General features: G+C 43.2%; 1 protein-coding gene across 19 annotated transcripts in view; it reads right to left on the bottom strand.

Moving 5' to 3' along the window:
• The window catches only part of SRPK2 (SRSF protein kinase 2), a 289404-nt gene that overhangs the window by 194825 nt on the left and 77790 nt on the right, over window positions 1-16789 (bottom strand). For 5 of the 19 annotated variants that reach the window (XM_051849698.2, XM_051849699.2, XM_051849700.2 and 2 more), the window contains exon 3: window positions 301-480. The exons of the other annotated variants lie outside the window; for them this stretch is intronic. In XM_051849698.2, the coding sequence (XP_051705658.1) occupies window positions 301-480 (180 nt within the window). The remainder of the gene's footprint in view (window positions 1-300; window positions 481-16789) is intronic. 19 annotated transcript variants of the gene reach the window in all.

Raw genomic sequence — 16789 nt, 5'->3', positions numbered from 1 at the left:
CACCTGGCTCCTGCCTTCAGATAGGCGCGGTGCGCTGGCCGCAGCGTGCCAGCCACGCCGGCCGCAGCGGCCATTGGAGGGTGAACCAATGGCAAAGGAAGACCTTTCTCTCTCTCTCTCTCTCTCACTGTCCACTCTGCCTGTCAAAAAAAAAAAAAAAAAAGACAAATCCACTGGCTTTTCAAGAACTAAGGGAGGGGCCTAGTGTGTTACGCCACAGCCTGCTGTGCTAACATCTCATATGGGCACCAATTCAAGTCCCGGCTGCTCCATTTCCAATCCAGCTCCCAGCTAGTGTACCTGGGAAAACAGTGGAAGGCAGCCCAAGTGCTTGGGCCTCTGCACCCATGCAGGAGACCCACAAGCAGCTCCTGGCTCCTGTCTTCAGATCAGCCCAGCTCGAGACATTGCAGCCATCTGGGGAGTGAACCAGCAGATGGAAGATTTCTCTGTCTCTGTCTTTCAAATTAATAAATAGATCTGTAAAGTAAATAAGTAAATATGTAAATAAAACAGGGAATCTGGTTTTAGAAAGGAGAGTCAACATCAAAACCATTCTTGCATTTAAATACTTGAGAAAGGCTCCTGAGGCTCACTACTGTCAAACTCAGCTTGTGCCAAGCACCGTTGTGGGGGCTTTCCATTTATTAGCTCATTTAATCCAAACTCTGCAGGAAAATTGATACTGTAATTATTGCCCGTTCCTTCACAGAAGGCAAAACTAAAACAGAGAGGTCAAGTAACTTCACCCAACATCACACAGCTGGCAGACTGACAGAACTGAGAAACAAATCCAGGCAACCTAGTTTCAGGACCTCCTACTACAAACTGCCTTCTTGGAATGCTTGTAATGAGTTCAGAACTCCAGCATAACTGCTATGCTTAAGCCTCTACAGGTATTAGGAGAGGCAGTATAGTGAGCCTCCCATCAATCACCCACTACATAATATTTCAGTAACTCACATGTTTGATAAAAATCTCAAAATGAAATTAATGTGGTCCAAGTTTATTTCAGAAATAAAAAATAAAAACAAGTGTTATAAACAGCAAACAACTGTCTACCACAGACCGTTAGATCTGCATAGTTCCATAAACTTGCAAAGAACGTGATACAGACCTGTAGTCCATAAACCACAGTGGTCACACAAGAGTTGGAAATGCAGGGCAGGATATGCGTATGCTGTCCCTGCCATGCTGTCCTTTATCATCAGCTGTAGTTAATGCTGTCTGATTGAACATTTACATCAGTGTCTTAATATACATTGCAAGACACTTGACTCCCTGAGATGGAGACCATCTGAGCCTAGATACGTCCACACCCCCAGTCCACCTGCTGGGCTGTTCAACCTCTACAAAAGCCTAGGCATATAAGCACAGGTGCACCAAAGGCCTGCAGAAATTATTGTCATATTCTGCCAAGATGTTTCCCCAAATCTGAAATGCCCTATCAGGCTTTAGCAGTTTAAAAAATTGTTACTAAGTCACATATATCAATTGGCTTGTTTTGCTTTACTTTTAATTAGGGTATAAATTATATACAGTAAAATTCACCCTTTTCAGTGTTCATTTGAGTGTGTTTTGACAGTCACATAATCACCACCACTAACAATACAAAATACAGCTATTCATAGTACAGAATTGTTCCATCACCCGTGAGACTTTCAGTCATCCATCCCCTAAAGTGACAACTGCCAATCTGTTTTTTGTCCCTATAGGTTTGCCTTTCCCTCGCCTTTCCCTCTGCCTTTTTTTTTTTTTTTAAGATTTATTTTATTTATTTGAAAGTCAGAATTACAGATAGAGAGAGAGAGGTTTTTCATCAGCTGGTTCACTCCCCAGTTGGCGGCAACGGCCAGAGCTGCACCAATCCAAAGCCAGGAGCTTCTTCCAGGTCTCCCACACAGGTGCAGGGACCCAAGGATTTGGGCCACTTCTACTGCTTTCCCAGGCCATAGCAGAGAGCTGGACTGAACCTCTGCTTAAAGCAATAGAAGGTCTGTATTTGCGTCTGGCTTCTTTCACTTACACACTGCATTTCAATCACATCCATTTGTTGTCTGTTGCTATGGTTTAGATGTGGTCTGAATGACAACTCTTACCCCCAATCCTGTGCCAGCCCAAAACTTCATATTTCACCCGCATGATACTGAAAGGCAAGGCCTAGAGGAACTGACTGGGATTAGAAAAGGTCACTAGGGTTGTGGCACCCATGACCAGATCCCAGTGGCTTTACAAGAGAGATCTCTCTCTCACACACACACTCTCCATGTCTTCCCATGTGATACCACATGCTACTTTGGGACTTCGGGCAACAAGGGCAACAGCAGTATTGAGCAGATGCCAGTGCCATGCCCTTGAACCCTCAAAAACAAGCTAAACAAAACTTACTTTCTCTACAAACTTACCTGAAAGTATTTCATATGAGTAACAAGAAGCTAAGGTGAATGCAGCCATTTATTTTTATTGGTTAATGGAATTCCACTGTATGGATATATTACAGTTTATTTACCCATTCAACAATTAGGATAATTTGAATGTTTATCACTTTTATTAAAAGAGGGGGAAGGAAGGAAGAAAGGGAGGGAGGGAAAAGGAAAGGGGAAGGGAAAAGGAAGGAAAGAAACTGCTTAGGTACAAAGAGTTTTTTTTTTTTTTAATTTTTTTTATTTTCATCTACTTGAAAGGAAGAGTAACAGAGAGACAAGAACCTGAGGTATAATCTGCTGCCTCCCAGGATGTATTAGCAGAAAGCTGGACTGGAAGTGGAGTAGCCAGGACTCAAAACAGCACTAAAACATAGGATGCAGCAGCTTAATCCACTGCACCACAATACCAGCCCCTGAAGCAAGTTCCCATTTCACACAGGTAAATATGCAGTCATACATCAAATAATGTGTAAGTTTGGCTCTTTAACAGTCAGAGCCGGTGCTGTGGAGTACCAGGTTAAGCCAGTGCCTGTAATGCCATCATCCCATTTGGATGCTGGTTCGTGTCCCAGCTGCTCCACTTCTGATATAGCTCTCTGATGGGAAAGCAGCAGAAGATGGCCAAAGTCCTTGGGCCCCTACACCCACGTGGGAGACCTGGAAGAAGCTTCTGGCTCCTGACTTCGGATCAGTGTAGCTCTGGCCGTTGTGGCTATCTGGGGAGTGAATCTGTGAGTTGAAGACCTCTCTCTCTCTGCCTCTGCCTCTCTGTAACGCTGCCTTTCAAATAAATAAATAAATCTTAAAAAAAAAAAAAGCTGCCTCCACAAGACCAGCATCACAGGCATCACATATCCAAGGGCAGGTATGCATCCTGGCTACTTTGCATCACTCTAGCTCCCTGCTAATGTGCCTAGGAAAGCAGCAAAAGGTAGTCCCTGTATTTGTGCTCTTGCCACCCATGTGCGAGACCTGGATGGAGATTAATTTTAATTTTCATGTGTTGTATAGAATGTCAATTTCCTTTTAAAATTTTTACTGCTTTATCCAAGGTTGATATCTTTAACACCATATTTATTTAACAAACATTTTCCCTTTCTTTTTTAAGCTTTATTTTTTTGAAAGTCAGAATTACAGAGAGAAGGAGAGACAGGACAGGGAGAGAGAGAGAGAGATCTTTCATGTACTGGTTTATTCTCCAGATGGCCACAACAGCCAGGGCTGGGCCAGGCTGAAGCCAGGAGCTTCACCCAGGCCTTCCACATGAGTGGCAGGGACCCAAACACTTGAGCCATCTTCTGCTATTTCCCAATGGAGCTGCGTCAGAAGTGGAGCAGCTGGGACACGAATTGGCACCCATATGGGATGCTGGCCTTGCAGATGAAGCATTACCTGCTATGCTGCTACACCAGCCTCAACAAGTATTTTTTGAATATGCATATTGGCCTAGTGATGAAAGAGTAAACAAAAATGCATAGGCTAATACAGGGAACAGCAAGTTAATTCATTAAACTGTAAGATCAGCAATGATAAAACAGAGGTAAAGGCCGGCGCCGCAGCTCACTAGGCTAATCCTCCGCCTTGCGGTGCCAGCACACCGGGTTCTAGTCCCTACAGCCCTTTCAGCTACAGCCTTCGTTCCATTTCAACATTTTTAATTGTGCTGTTTTATCTACATACTTACTTGTAGATGAAGCATTTCTCATATAGCCCATATATAAGATGAAAGTCAAAAGTTCTGAATGAAGAAGTTTGCTTTTTTTGGTTTGTTTTACTTTTTGTAAAAATATGCAAAGCAGCCGGCACTTAGTCTAGCATTTGAAATGCCTACATCCCACTACAAAGTATCAGTTCAATCCCAGGTTCCAGCTCCTGACTCCGGCTCCCTGCTAATGTTTATTCTTGGGAGGCCACAAAGGATGACCCAACAAGCTGGCTTTCTGCCATCCACATGGAAAACCTGGATTGAGCACCCAACTCCTGGCTTTAGCCTGGCCCAGTATTGGCAATTTGGGACATTTAGGGAGTGAACCAGTGGATGAAAATACCCCATCCCTCCATCCCTCTCCCACTCCCGTCTCTCAGATAAAATAAAGCCATAAAATGAAAGACATGAAGGTGAATTAACTTCCCATAAATTAAGAATAAGAAATAATGATGCCAGGGCCAGCGCTGTGGCTCACTTGATTAATCCTCTGCCTGCAGCGCCGGCATCCCATATGGGCGCTGATTCTAGTCCCGGTTGCTCCTCTTCCAGTCCAGCTCTCTGCTGTGGCCCGGGAAGGCAGTGGAGGATGGCCCAAGTGCTTGGGCCCTGCACCCGCATAGGAGACCGGGAGGAAGCACCTGGCTCCTGGCTTCGGATAGGCACAGCACCAGCCGTAGCACCCACTTGGCCGGGGGGGGGGGGGGGGGGGGGGTTTAACCAACGGAAGGAAGACCTTTCTCTCTGTCTCTCTCACTGTTTAACTATATCAGATAAAAAAATAAATAAATAAATAAATAAACTCATTCATATTTAAAAAAAAAAAAGAAAGAAAGAATGATGCCGGCGCCTAGTCCCGGTCGGGGCACCAGATTCTGTTCCGTTGCCCCTCTTCCAGGCCACCTCTCTGCTGCGGCCAGGGAAGGCAGTGGAGGATGGCCCAAGTGCTTGGGAGAAGCACCTGGCTCCAGGCTTCAGATCAGTGCAGCGCGCCAGCCGTGGCGGCCATTGGAGGGTGAACCAATGGCAAAAGGAAGACCTTTCTCTCTGTCTCTGTCTCTGTCTCTGTCTCTGTCTCTCTCTCTCTCTCTCTCTCTCTCTCTCTCGAAGAAGAAGAAGAAGAAGAAGAAGAAGAAGAAGAAGAAATAATAATGGTGAACTGCATAGATATAGATAACTGCTATATGGATAAAATGTCACCTCTATCATTAACAGCAATTTACCATTTGTAGAACAAATAACACTTTCTTTCATTTAACATTAACACTAACACTTTCTTCCATCACAGCTCCAACTTTGAAACAAACCTTAGCTATCCCTCATGCTCACCAGGTACACACGCTGGGGAGTGGTGCAGAGACCAGGGCTTGTTAAAGAATCACAGATTCTTATCGAGTTAAAAGAAATTTTAGAGGTCATCTGATCAGAGCTATCACTTCTCATGTTCCTCTTCCCTTCTCCCCTGCCTTGGCTAGCAGCCCTTGATGTGAGGCCTGACTTCTCTGTATTCTCAAGACCTCAAACACAATGCCCTTGATATGGCAATCAATAAAAGTCGCTGATAAAGATTATTAAACAAATGGTTACTTCCAGCTTGCCATTCTCTCCAATCCCTACTCCTTCCTTTGGCTCTCGTGCCTCCTTCCACAGTCTCAGCACCAGGTATCTTCACTCAACAATTCCAGTAATCCCAAAGCCTCAAGAAGAGTATAAAGTATTGCACCCAGCACTGGACTTGGTGTCCTAAGCCCTGGGTCAAACACTGAGCCTGTGCTAAGTTTTATAAACTTCAGGAAAGATCCTGAAATTTGTTAGGTCTCAGTTTTCCAATCTTTAAAATGTGAGCATTAGAGGTATTTAGCCTGCAGTTCAGACAATGGTTAGGGCATCCCATGTCCCACATCAGAGTCCCTGGGTTCAGCTCTCAGCTGCAGCTCCGGGACTCCAGCTTTCAGCTAATGCATACCTTGCAAGCCAGCAGTGATGAGCCAAATAACGAAGCTCCTGCCACCCATGTGGGAAACTTGAATTAAGTTCCTGCTCCCAGTTTCAGAATTTGGGAGTGAATCAGCAGATGGGAATATGTGCACACATTCTCCCTCTCTGCCTTTCAAATATATAAAACTTACTTACTAGGCTAATTCTCCGCCTGCGGCGCCAGCATCCCGGTTGCTCCTCTTCCAGTCCAGCTCTCTGCTGTGGCCCGGGAAGGCACTGGAGGATGGCCCAGGTGCTTGGGCCCTGCACCTGCATGGGAGACCAGGAGGAAGCACCTGGCTCCTGGCTTCGGATCGGTGCAGCGCCGGCCGTAGCAGCCATTTGGGGGGTGAACCAACCAAAGGAAGACCTTTCTCTCTGTCTCTCTAAAACTCTGGCGGTCAAAAAAAATTTTTTTGAGTTTTAGTGTATCATATTCTCAAATTCATTCTATATAACTTAATTATAAGGGGCTACATCTTAAGGTTTCTTTATGAAAAATCCATTATCTTCTCACTTTTTTTTTTTTTTTTGACAGAGTTATAGACAGTGAGAGAGACAAAGGTCTTCCTTCTGTTGGTTCACCCCCAAAATGGCCACCATGACCAGTGCTGCACCGACCCAAAGCCAGGAGCCAGGTGCTTCTTCCTGGTCTCCCATGTGGGTGTAGGGGCCCAAGCACTTGGACCATCCTCCACTGCCCTCCCGGGCTACAGCAGAGAACTGGACTGGAAGAGCAGCAACCAGGACTAGAACCCAGCACTCACATGGGATGCCAGCGCTGCAGGCAGAGGATTATTAACCAAGTGAGCCACGTCGCTGGTCCCATATCTTCTCACTTTTATAAATTATTTTATTTGTTCTAAAGGCAGAGACAGGGGTAGGGGGTGGCAAAAGGAGATCTTCCATCCACTAATTCACTAAAGTGCCAACAATAACCAGGGTTGAGCCAGGTCAAACACGGAAGCCAGTAACTCTATCCAGGCATCTCACATCACCTGCTGCATCCCAGGGTGTGCATGAGCAGGAAACTGAAATTGGAAATGGAGCCAGGATTTGAACCCAGGCCCCCAACATGGGATACAGGTGTCCTAAACAATGTCTAACACTGTGAGAAACTCCAATCCCCCCCATTTTCTCACTTTTTTAGGCTTACCAAAAAAATGTAAACTTCAAATACTACAGCTAACCCACCTATTTTTAGCTAAAGAAAATTAGCACATTTTGATTAAAGAGGAACTTTAAGAAATTAGATAAAGTAACCTTTTCTTATTCTGTACACAGGCACAGGAGAGCTAAAATATCCCTTTCACAACATAGGAAGCATAATTCATACTGATACAGTGTTTACTGAAATGCTGGTCACAAAAATGGCATCATACAATTAAGAATATGATGTGGGGGCTGGCACTGTGGCGTGACAGGTAAAGCAGCTCAGGATGGCCAAAATGCTTGGGACCTTGCACCCTCGTGGGTGACCTAGAAAAAGCTCTGGGATCCTGGCTTTGGACCAGTCCAGCACCACCACTGCAGTCATCTAGGGAGTGAACCAGCAGATGGAAGATATCTGTCTCTCCTCTTCTGTCTCTCTAACTCTGCCTTTCAAATAAATAAATAAAAAAAATTTTCCCTTTGTTCTGAGCTTAGTATTCCTCTTACAGCACTGGAACAGACTGTACTCCCAGGAAAGCTTAAGGAATTGTTAGGTATAGTGGGAAAAGGGGGCTGGTTTTTACCAAGAATTTCCTATGGCCAGGTGTGTTTTCTGATGGGGAAGCATTTCATAACTATGCCCCAAGTTCTTATCAGCAAGTGTCCCACTAAGCTCTCTGCCACACACATAGTTCCCAAAGCTCAGCAGAAAACAATGCTTACAGAATAAAGGACTGTGTGATGGACTTCTGGATCTCCCACATGGGTGCAGGGGTCCAAGAACCTGGGCCATCTTTTGCTGCTTTCCCAGGCCACTAGCAGGGTGCAAGATCAGAAGTGGAGCAGCCAGCACACTAAATGGTACTTGTGGGATGCCTGTGTCGCAGGCGGCAGCGTCACCCACTATGCCAAAACACTGGCCCCAAGGGGAAAAAAAAATTTTTTTTGACAGGCAGAGTTAGACAGTGAGAGAGAGAGAGAGAGAGAGAGAGAGAGAGAGAGAGAGATCGATCTTCCTTTTTCTGCTGGTTCACCCTCCACGTGGCCACTACGGCCAGCATGTTGCAGCCGGCGCGCTGCGCTGATCCGAAGCCAGGTGCTAAAGAATACATGTTGGGAGAATCTACATGTGGGAAGAGCTGGAGGTTACTAGACTTACCAAGTATCCACACAGTCTATGTGCTCACTGCAAGAACAAAGAGGCAAAGGAAACTACCTCCTCAGGATGATCAGGCAACGGCCTTGCTGCAACACAAGCTCACACCTGTGATAACAGTGTTCTTTCTGGTTTTTATTTGGGAACTTTCCCCCTCTGCAATGCTTTACTGACTCTGTAATGAAGCTGCCACAACTGCACAGGGGACACAGCACATGACTAGAATGTAAGTGAATTCTCATATCGCATTTCTCTGGGGCTGAATTAAAAGACAGATGGCCTAAACTAGTCCAATCCTAACAAGTTCTTAGAATACAATGCAAACATTTCCAAAATAAAAAGAATCAGTCAAATTACAAACACATGAGGTTTCCATCATAAATCAAATATTTAACAAATAAAGAAATTCTTTATGCTTCAACCTAGTTAAAATGTGCAAACTAATTTTAAAAACATAGTAATACAATGAAGACTAAATAACTCACATAGCAAACTCTTAAGTTTAATATTTATAGCTACGTATCTTACAGGGTATGAATAGGATAAATGACCAGGATAAACTAATATTTCAAAAGAAAAACATGATTATAAAAAGAAAAGTGATTCCCTGTCCTGATTTATAGAAACAAACCAATAGTCCAGGACAAAGCGACCATAACATTTTCATGTTCAACAATGAAATTCAAAACAAAAATTCACTCCCACTGAGACAAATGTTTTTATGCTGGTATAAAGTTAAAAAAAAAATAACTATACTGACTAAAAAATTAATATTTAATTTTGTGTGCTATTAAGTCCATATGTGAGATATGTGGAAACAAAAAGGAAAATCTCTTAATTTTATATTACCTTAAGAAAGTTAAAGAAGATGTGACTGATGCTGATATATGGCAATATTATTACTTAAAAAAAGGAAAGAAAAAAAAAAACTCAAACTCTATTATTAAGAGTCAGACAATTGGGATTTGAATCTTGACTCCTTATTATCTCTGATTCCTTAAATTAAGTCTCATCTTCCATAAGCCTGTTGTCCTCATCTATTAAATGCAGTTAAAGTAGTAATTTGAATCATCCAACTGAATAATTACACAGGAAAATCAAAACACAAAAAAGTTGGAGGTGGGGCAGCTTACTATAGGAGGTTATTAAAAACTTTTTCAAATATCTATATTAAGCAACAAAGAGCAGTTAGAACCTGTTCTGTTTTGGGTTTTTCATGGATAGCTGAAAAAATATAAATAAATAACCTTTTTAAGCCGGCGCCGTGGCTCAGTAGGCTAATCCTCCACCTTGCGGCGCCGGCACACCGGGTTCTAGTCCCGGTCGGGGCGCCGGATTCTGTCCCGGTTGCCCCTCTTCCAGGCCAGCTCTCTGCTATGGCCAGGGAGTGCAGTGGAGGATGGCCCAGGTGCTTGGGCCCTGCACCCCATGGGAGACCAGGAAAAGCACCTGGATCCTGGCTCCTGCCATCGGATCAGCGCGGTGCGCCGGCTGCAGCGGCGGCCATTGGAGGGTGAACCAACGGCAAAGGAAGACCTTTCTCTCTCTGTCTCTCTCTCTCACTGTCCACTCTGCCTATCAAAAAAAAAAAAAAAAAAAAAAAAAAAAAAAAAAAAATAACCTTTTTAGAAAATTAGTAGAATTAGTAATAAAAGTTCTCATCATGACCTGAAACACAAAATTTGCAGTGGAAAATTCTGCTGTAGCACCAAGTCCAACAAAACAAACATATCAAAATCACAAGCCAGGGGCCAGTGCTGTGGCGTAGCGGGTGAGGCCGCTGCCTGCAGTGCTGGCATCCCATGTGGAGCTGGTTCGAATCCCAGCTGCTCCACTTCTGCTCCAGCTCTCTGCTATTGCCTGGGAAGGCAGTGGAAGGTGGCCCAAGTCCTTGGGCCCCTGCACCCACGTGGGAAGACTTGGAGGAAGCTCCTGGCTCCTGGCTTCGGATAGGCACAGCCCGGCCATTGCAGCCATCTGGGGAGTGAACCAGGGGATGGAAGACCTCTCTCTCTGCCTGTCCTTCTCTGTGTGTAACTCTTTCAAATAAATAAATAAATCTTTCTTTAAAAAAAAAATCACAAGCCAGGGGGCTGGCATAATGGCATAGCAGGTTAAGCTGCTGTCTGCAGCGCCAACATCCCATATAGGCGCCAATTCAAGTCCCTGCTGCTCCCTACTAACGCACCTGGGAAAGCAGCAGAAGATGGCCAGAGTACTTGGGCTCTTGCACCCAAGTGGAAGACCTGGAAGAAGTTCTGAGCTCCTGGCTTCAGCCTGGCCCCACGCTGGCCATTGCATCCATTTGGGGAGTGAACCAGTGGACAGAAGATCTCTATATATATAACTCTGCCTTTCAAATAAATAATAAATCTTTTTAATGACAAGCCAGAACAGTGTTAACTTGTTTGACTTCAATGATACTGCTAACATAGAAACACCCACAAAAACTAAGAGTGAACCAGCCGCATTGTTTAAGTCTGGTGTACATAACAAGGAGTTAACTGTGGCTCAAAAAAGAGGTTTCATTATCCTGCAAAGATCCGGGCTCTCAGAGTATGTGAGTCAAAAAACAATAAAGCAAAAGCTGTAACACCCCAGATTGCCTATCCAGGTTATTCACCAGACTTGGCACGCAAAAAGCCTTTGGCAGAATCCAAAAATTGATTCTAACATCAAAGAGTAAAGAGTTATGAACAGTGAACATATTCAAACCCTAAAGGTGTAACAAGACCTTGAAGTACAATGGCAGCATTGTTGGGAGTAAGTACACAGCATTTGGGAGCCAGATTCAGTTCATTTCAACTTTAGATCAGTAAGTGTATTCATAAATAAGCCTCACTCATACAATAAAAACTGCCAAGAAGCACCACCTTAAATCCTTTTTAGAACAAAGCAGGATATGCATGTATTCAAACCAAAGTAAACAAAAATGTCTTGCCCAAAGACTTGGCCTGATTTTTTCTTAACTCTTCATGCCCCATTAGGTAACATATTAAGCCTCAGCAAGATGACTAAAATGGTGTATCTGGTCCATCTTTTCATGTTAGCCTTGTGACTACAGGAATCCAGAAACCTGTGTTGTGTAAACCAGCACCCTGAGCACCTCGGGCTGCCCTAATGGAGCCCCACCTACAAGTACTAATGGCTATACACTGCCTGCAGATTCCCTCAGACAAGAAACACCTCCCTGGCCTCAACAAAGACGAAAAGCCTTCTTCAACTAGGTAAATAAAAGAGATATAGCTTTAAAGCCAAACAACTACATGGCTAAAGAAAATCTCTAACCTAACTGGAAGATACAAACTGTCACTCCAGCCTAAATTCTGGAACCCATCAAGAACTGTGGCAATAAGCAAATAACTTGCTCAAAATACTGTGTTCTCTAGGATTTCTAAAACCTTGGAAGGAAAGAAAATAAGATTTTTACTCAATAAAAATTCTGCTACCTACTCACTTATCACAGAAGTACACAAAAGAGCAAGACATTAGCATTTAATTTATTCTAGAATTTAAAAAAACTTTTAAAGCACCTATATGATGTATGTTCTCTTATTCATGTGTTATTTTCATTCATTTAGGTAATCTGGAGGAGAGTCAGAGTTTACCTAACAGGAAAAAGATGAAGCACACTATAGGAAAGAAGACTCTTCATCGATCTTATTAGATTCAATCTGGGCTCCCAGATTTCAAACTGAAAAAAGACAGATTAACATGAGCAAACAGGATCTGTTTACATACACACAGGAGACAGCAAGTGATAAGTAGCTCAAAGGTATGGTTAGAATTTGGGCTCATATACCTTTTTAACAAAGAGTGATGAAGTATGGAAAGGACAGACAAAGAAAGTAGACTTCTACACTTTGGTTGAGGGGCAAATTGTGGTAAGATGATTAGAAAATGTATGATAAATAGCATTATTAGCAAGCAACACCTTTGCATGTGGAAATTTACATCTACCTTTTAGACAGAAACAGAGAGGGCAGAGAGCTAACTGCCTTCACCTCAAAACAATCCTTATACCAAAGTAGCCTATTTTGGAGTGGCCTATTCTGATTCCCTTCAACAAGCTTGGGGAACCAACAAAAAGGAGCACCAAAAAAATTAAGAGGCTACCCTTCCCGTTTCCTCATATCAATATGCGATGTACTTTTTGAAGCCCTGAAACATGTGAATCCCTCTGGGCTTCTTTATGTAAAGTTTGAATTTTGATAGTGTCATTTTTTCATTTCACAGGAAGGAAAAAAGGCACCATGATCCCTTCACTACTCTAGGATTTGAAAGGACTTCATTAGAACCTAGAGAGTCACCCATCTTTGTCCTCTCACTTCATGCCTTGAAAGATATTTGCCAAAAATACCATAAAAATGCATTCAATATATTAATGAAAGTCAGAATAAGTATGAAGTGTTATTGCAAATAACATAGCACTGGAATCAAGTTGTTTAAGTAGAAACTATTAAACTGAAGAGACCACATCACAATCAACTTCTGGTCATCTGGTCTACATAGTTAAACCATACAAACTACACTGCTTTAAAATCCCATGAAGAAAAGGAGTGAGGAGTTTTCTACCTTTAAAGTAGCAGGATGTACTCTGCTTGAACAAAGGGGAAAAAAAAAAAAACAGCCACGAAAAACACACTGGCTAACTGCCGCCCACCCACGGGCAAGTTGCCATCTTCAGCTGGAAAAGCATTTAACCAAAGCACTTATTTATAAGTGTCTTTATCAACAATCCATTTTAATGTGGTATATGTCTCTGTGAAATAGACAGCAACTTTCAAGAAAAAAAAAGTTCAATTCAGAACTATCACAGAAGCATTTATTTAAAAGCAAATAACACCAAGAAAGGAAAGACACAGCTAACTATTGAAAAAAAAATAAATGCTTCAACACAAACTTAGAACTTGATTATAGAAACAGAGACCCACACTTATGGTCAGGTGTTAAATCACCAAGGCATCCTAGTTCTGAAAAGGAATACAATCCTTTTCTCCTTATTTACATCTGTTTAGTAAGAGACAGAACATGAGGCAGGTGCAGTTCCGTGGCCTGGAAACACAAAATGCAGCTCAAAAGAACAGTTTCCTTGAAGGATCAGGTTTTCTTCTTGTGAAAGAGATAATAGAAGTAGCTAGGAGGGAAATTTAACTATGGCTTTCCCCAATGAGGAAGGAGCAGGGAGAGGTTATCAATCAAAATAATTAATGCGTAGTACTATTTTAGTAGTGTTACTACTGAAAAATTTAGAAGGACAAATGCCATTCCATCTGCTGTGGTAGCTACAGAGAGGCTTTTCTTCAAACAAGAAAGCCTTATTGTTTATTTAAAAAAAAAAAAAAAAGGAATTCCATGATTTTACAAGAGGACAAACAAATGATCACCAAAAAGGGTTCTACAGAACCAATCACTCTCCAAAGCAGAGTGCGTGGTTTGTGTGCAGGCTAGTCCCTTCCTTTATATGAGGCACACACGAAGGTCAGCTGAGAGAAGCCTGCCACAGCTCTCACAGGCCTCACTGGCAGTGCTAAGAAGTAACATGTCCTGTATTTTCACGCTCGTCTATTGTTTCCAGGTATTATTTAAATCTTATCTTTAAAAAATCTTTTTTTCCCCATAAACGATAGAGACAGAAATGAGAGTTTCAATCTGCTTTGTTACTCCACAGATGCCCACAACAGTCAGTGGGTGGAAGCTAAAGCCAACACCAGGAGCCAGAAACTCAATCCAGGTCTCCCATGTCAGGAACCCAAACACTGGAGACATCACTGCAGCCTTCCAGGGCCTGAATTAAAGGGAAGCTACTATCAGGAGCCAGAGCCAGAGCCAGAACCAGGAATCAAACCCAGGCATTCCAATGTCAGGCGTCCCAACCAGTAGGCCAAATGCCCAGCCCTTAAATCTTACTTTGAATACTGTACTTTTATACAGAAAAGGCTTGCATGAGAAAAAGTACCAAAAATACACCTCTACAAATGCCCCCACACAGTGCCTTGCAGAGGTCTTTAAAAACACCAGCAAATATGATTTAATGAAAAAAACATATGAATTTATGTTCAAAATTACACGTCTGGCAAGACTGGGGATTTTCCCTCTTTCCCAAATTTCCTATGTTTTACTATATGTAACTTATCACCAGAAAAATGTTTTTTGGAGCAGCAATTTAGCAACTAAGATGTCTATATCCCACACTGGAGTACCTCAGTTGAGCTCCCAGCACCAGGCTTTGGCATCAGCTGTCACAGGCATTTGGGGAATGAATTTGCAGGTAGCGAAGTCTTATCTTTCCTGGTCTCCCCTTCCCTCCTCTTCTCTCTATCTGGCTCTTGTTCTCATTCTCTCTATTAAAATTTTAATGAATATTTTTATAATCATCACAATAACTTAACAATGAAGTGGAATATATCATGGTGACTAACAACATGGACTCTGGCAAACTATAGACTCAAAATGATAGTTCCTAAAATTCAAATTAATTACTATCCCTAACTCTAGATTCCATCATCTACAAAAACATAGTAAGATAACCTATATGTCATAAGATTATAATGATGACCACACAGGTGATGTATGAGGACATGTTTAGCCAGTACTTGTCAAAGTGAAAGGGCTTGACACTAGAAAGCTACCACCCAAATATGTCCCTAAGTCAGCAGCTTCAGGATAGAGCTTTTCTTGCTCCACCTGGAGGTCATAACGGTTTATGGCACTTTACATGGGAAATTAATTGTACACCAAGGGGAATTTTTTTAGAATTTATTTATTTGAAAGGCAGAGTTACAGAGATGCAGAGAGAGAGGGAGGGAGAGAGAGGTCTTCCATCTGCTGGTTTACTTCCCAGATGGCCACAACGGCCAGAGCTGAGTCGATCTGAAGCCAGGAGCTTCTTCCCCATCTCCCATGTGGGTACAAGGCCCCAAGCACTTGGTCCATCTTCTACTGCTTTCCCAGGCCACATCAAGGAGCTGGATTGGAAATGGAGCAGCCAAGACTCGAATCAGCACCCATATGGGATGCCGGCACTGCAGGCGGCAGCTTTAGCTGCTAGGCCAAAGCTCTGCCCCCAAGGGGAATTCTAAAAACACAATGGAAACAAATTTTGACTTCTTTTGCCAAGAATCACCTGTGAAGCACACTGAGACAGCCCCTGAACATTGTTTTTGCTCTCTCTTCTCCCATTTCACCTCTCAAACCCTTACAGGATAATGTTTCCTGGGCACTCTAGAAAACACATTTTTGCACAGGCTGAACTGGATGTTTTTGTGTGCCCAAGTGTTCAGATAGTTGATATTTATAAAAATGAGTAATCTCTAAATATCAGAACTCCTATCTAGGCCAACCAATAGGGGGAGAGGTTTCCTTAAGGGGTAGTAGACATGCATTGACTTTTACTTAACTGTATGTACTTTAACATAATCTGCATTCTAATGACTACCCAAAAAATTAGAAGCAAAATTCTGATGGCAGTACTACTTCCAACCTGTAGTTCCTAAAGCACCTGACACCTATGCCATAAAGGAATCACAGGGCAAAAGGGGGTTACATGAGTTCCTGCTTGTCCAACTGACTGTGAGACCATCCAACTCTTCCCTCTATCTAGTCCACACAGAGTTCACCAAGAGGGACCTCCCAGCCCCAGGACTCCCAGTATGCTTATGGCAGGCATGCATTTTGATCAGAAAGGGAGCTGTACAATTAACCCTAATATGCAGAAACCATAAAACTTCACAGAAAGCAAACAGGGGGCCAGCGCTGTGGCTCACTTGGTTAATCCTCCGCCTGCGGTGCCAGTATCCCATATGGGCACCCCCCAAATTTGATAGGCAGAGTTAGACAGTGAGAGAGAAAGACAAAGAGAAAGGTCTTCCTTCCATTGGTTCACCCTCCAAATGGCCGCTACGGCCGACACTGCGCCGATCCGAAGGCAGGAGCCAGGCTCCCCGTCCTGGTCTCTCATGCGGGGGTGCAGGGACCAAGCACTTGGGCCATCCTCCACTGCCCTCCGGGCCACAGCAGAGAGCTGTACTGGAAGAGGAGCAAGCAGGACAGAATCCGGCACCCCAACCAGGACTAGAACCCGGGGTGCCGGCGCCGCAGGTGGAGGATTAGCCTAGTGAGCCGCGGCGCTGGCCAACACAGTAATAATTTTTAAAACCATAATAGAGCCCATACATTATATATATATATATATATATATATAATTTTTTAATAAAATCCAGGAGAGTAGCATTGTTGCACAGATTAAGCTGCTGCCTGTGATGCCAGCATCCCATATTGGAATACCCATTCAAGTACCAGCTGCTCCACTTCGGATCCAGCTCCCTGTTACTGTACTTGGGAAACAAGTGAAACAAGGCCCAAGTGCTTGGG

Source organism: Oryctolagus cuniculus, chromosome 3 (assembly GCF_964237555.1).
Source record: "Oryctolagus cuniculus chromosome 3, mOryCun1.1, whole genome shotgun sequence".
Classification (NCBI taxonomy): Eukaryota; Metazoa; Chordata; class Mammalia; order Lagomorpha; family Leporidae; genus Oryctolagus; species Oryctolagus cuniculus.
The sequence above is the reverse complement of the archived record's forward strand: the minus strand, read 5'-3'. Positions and strand labels throughout refer to the sequence as shown.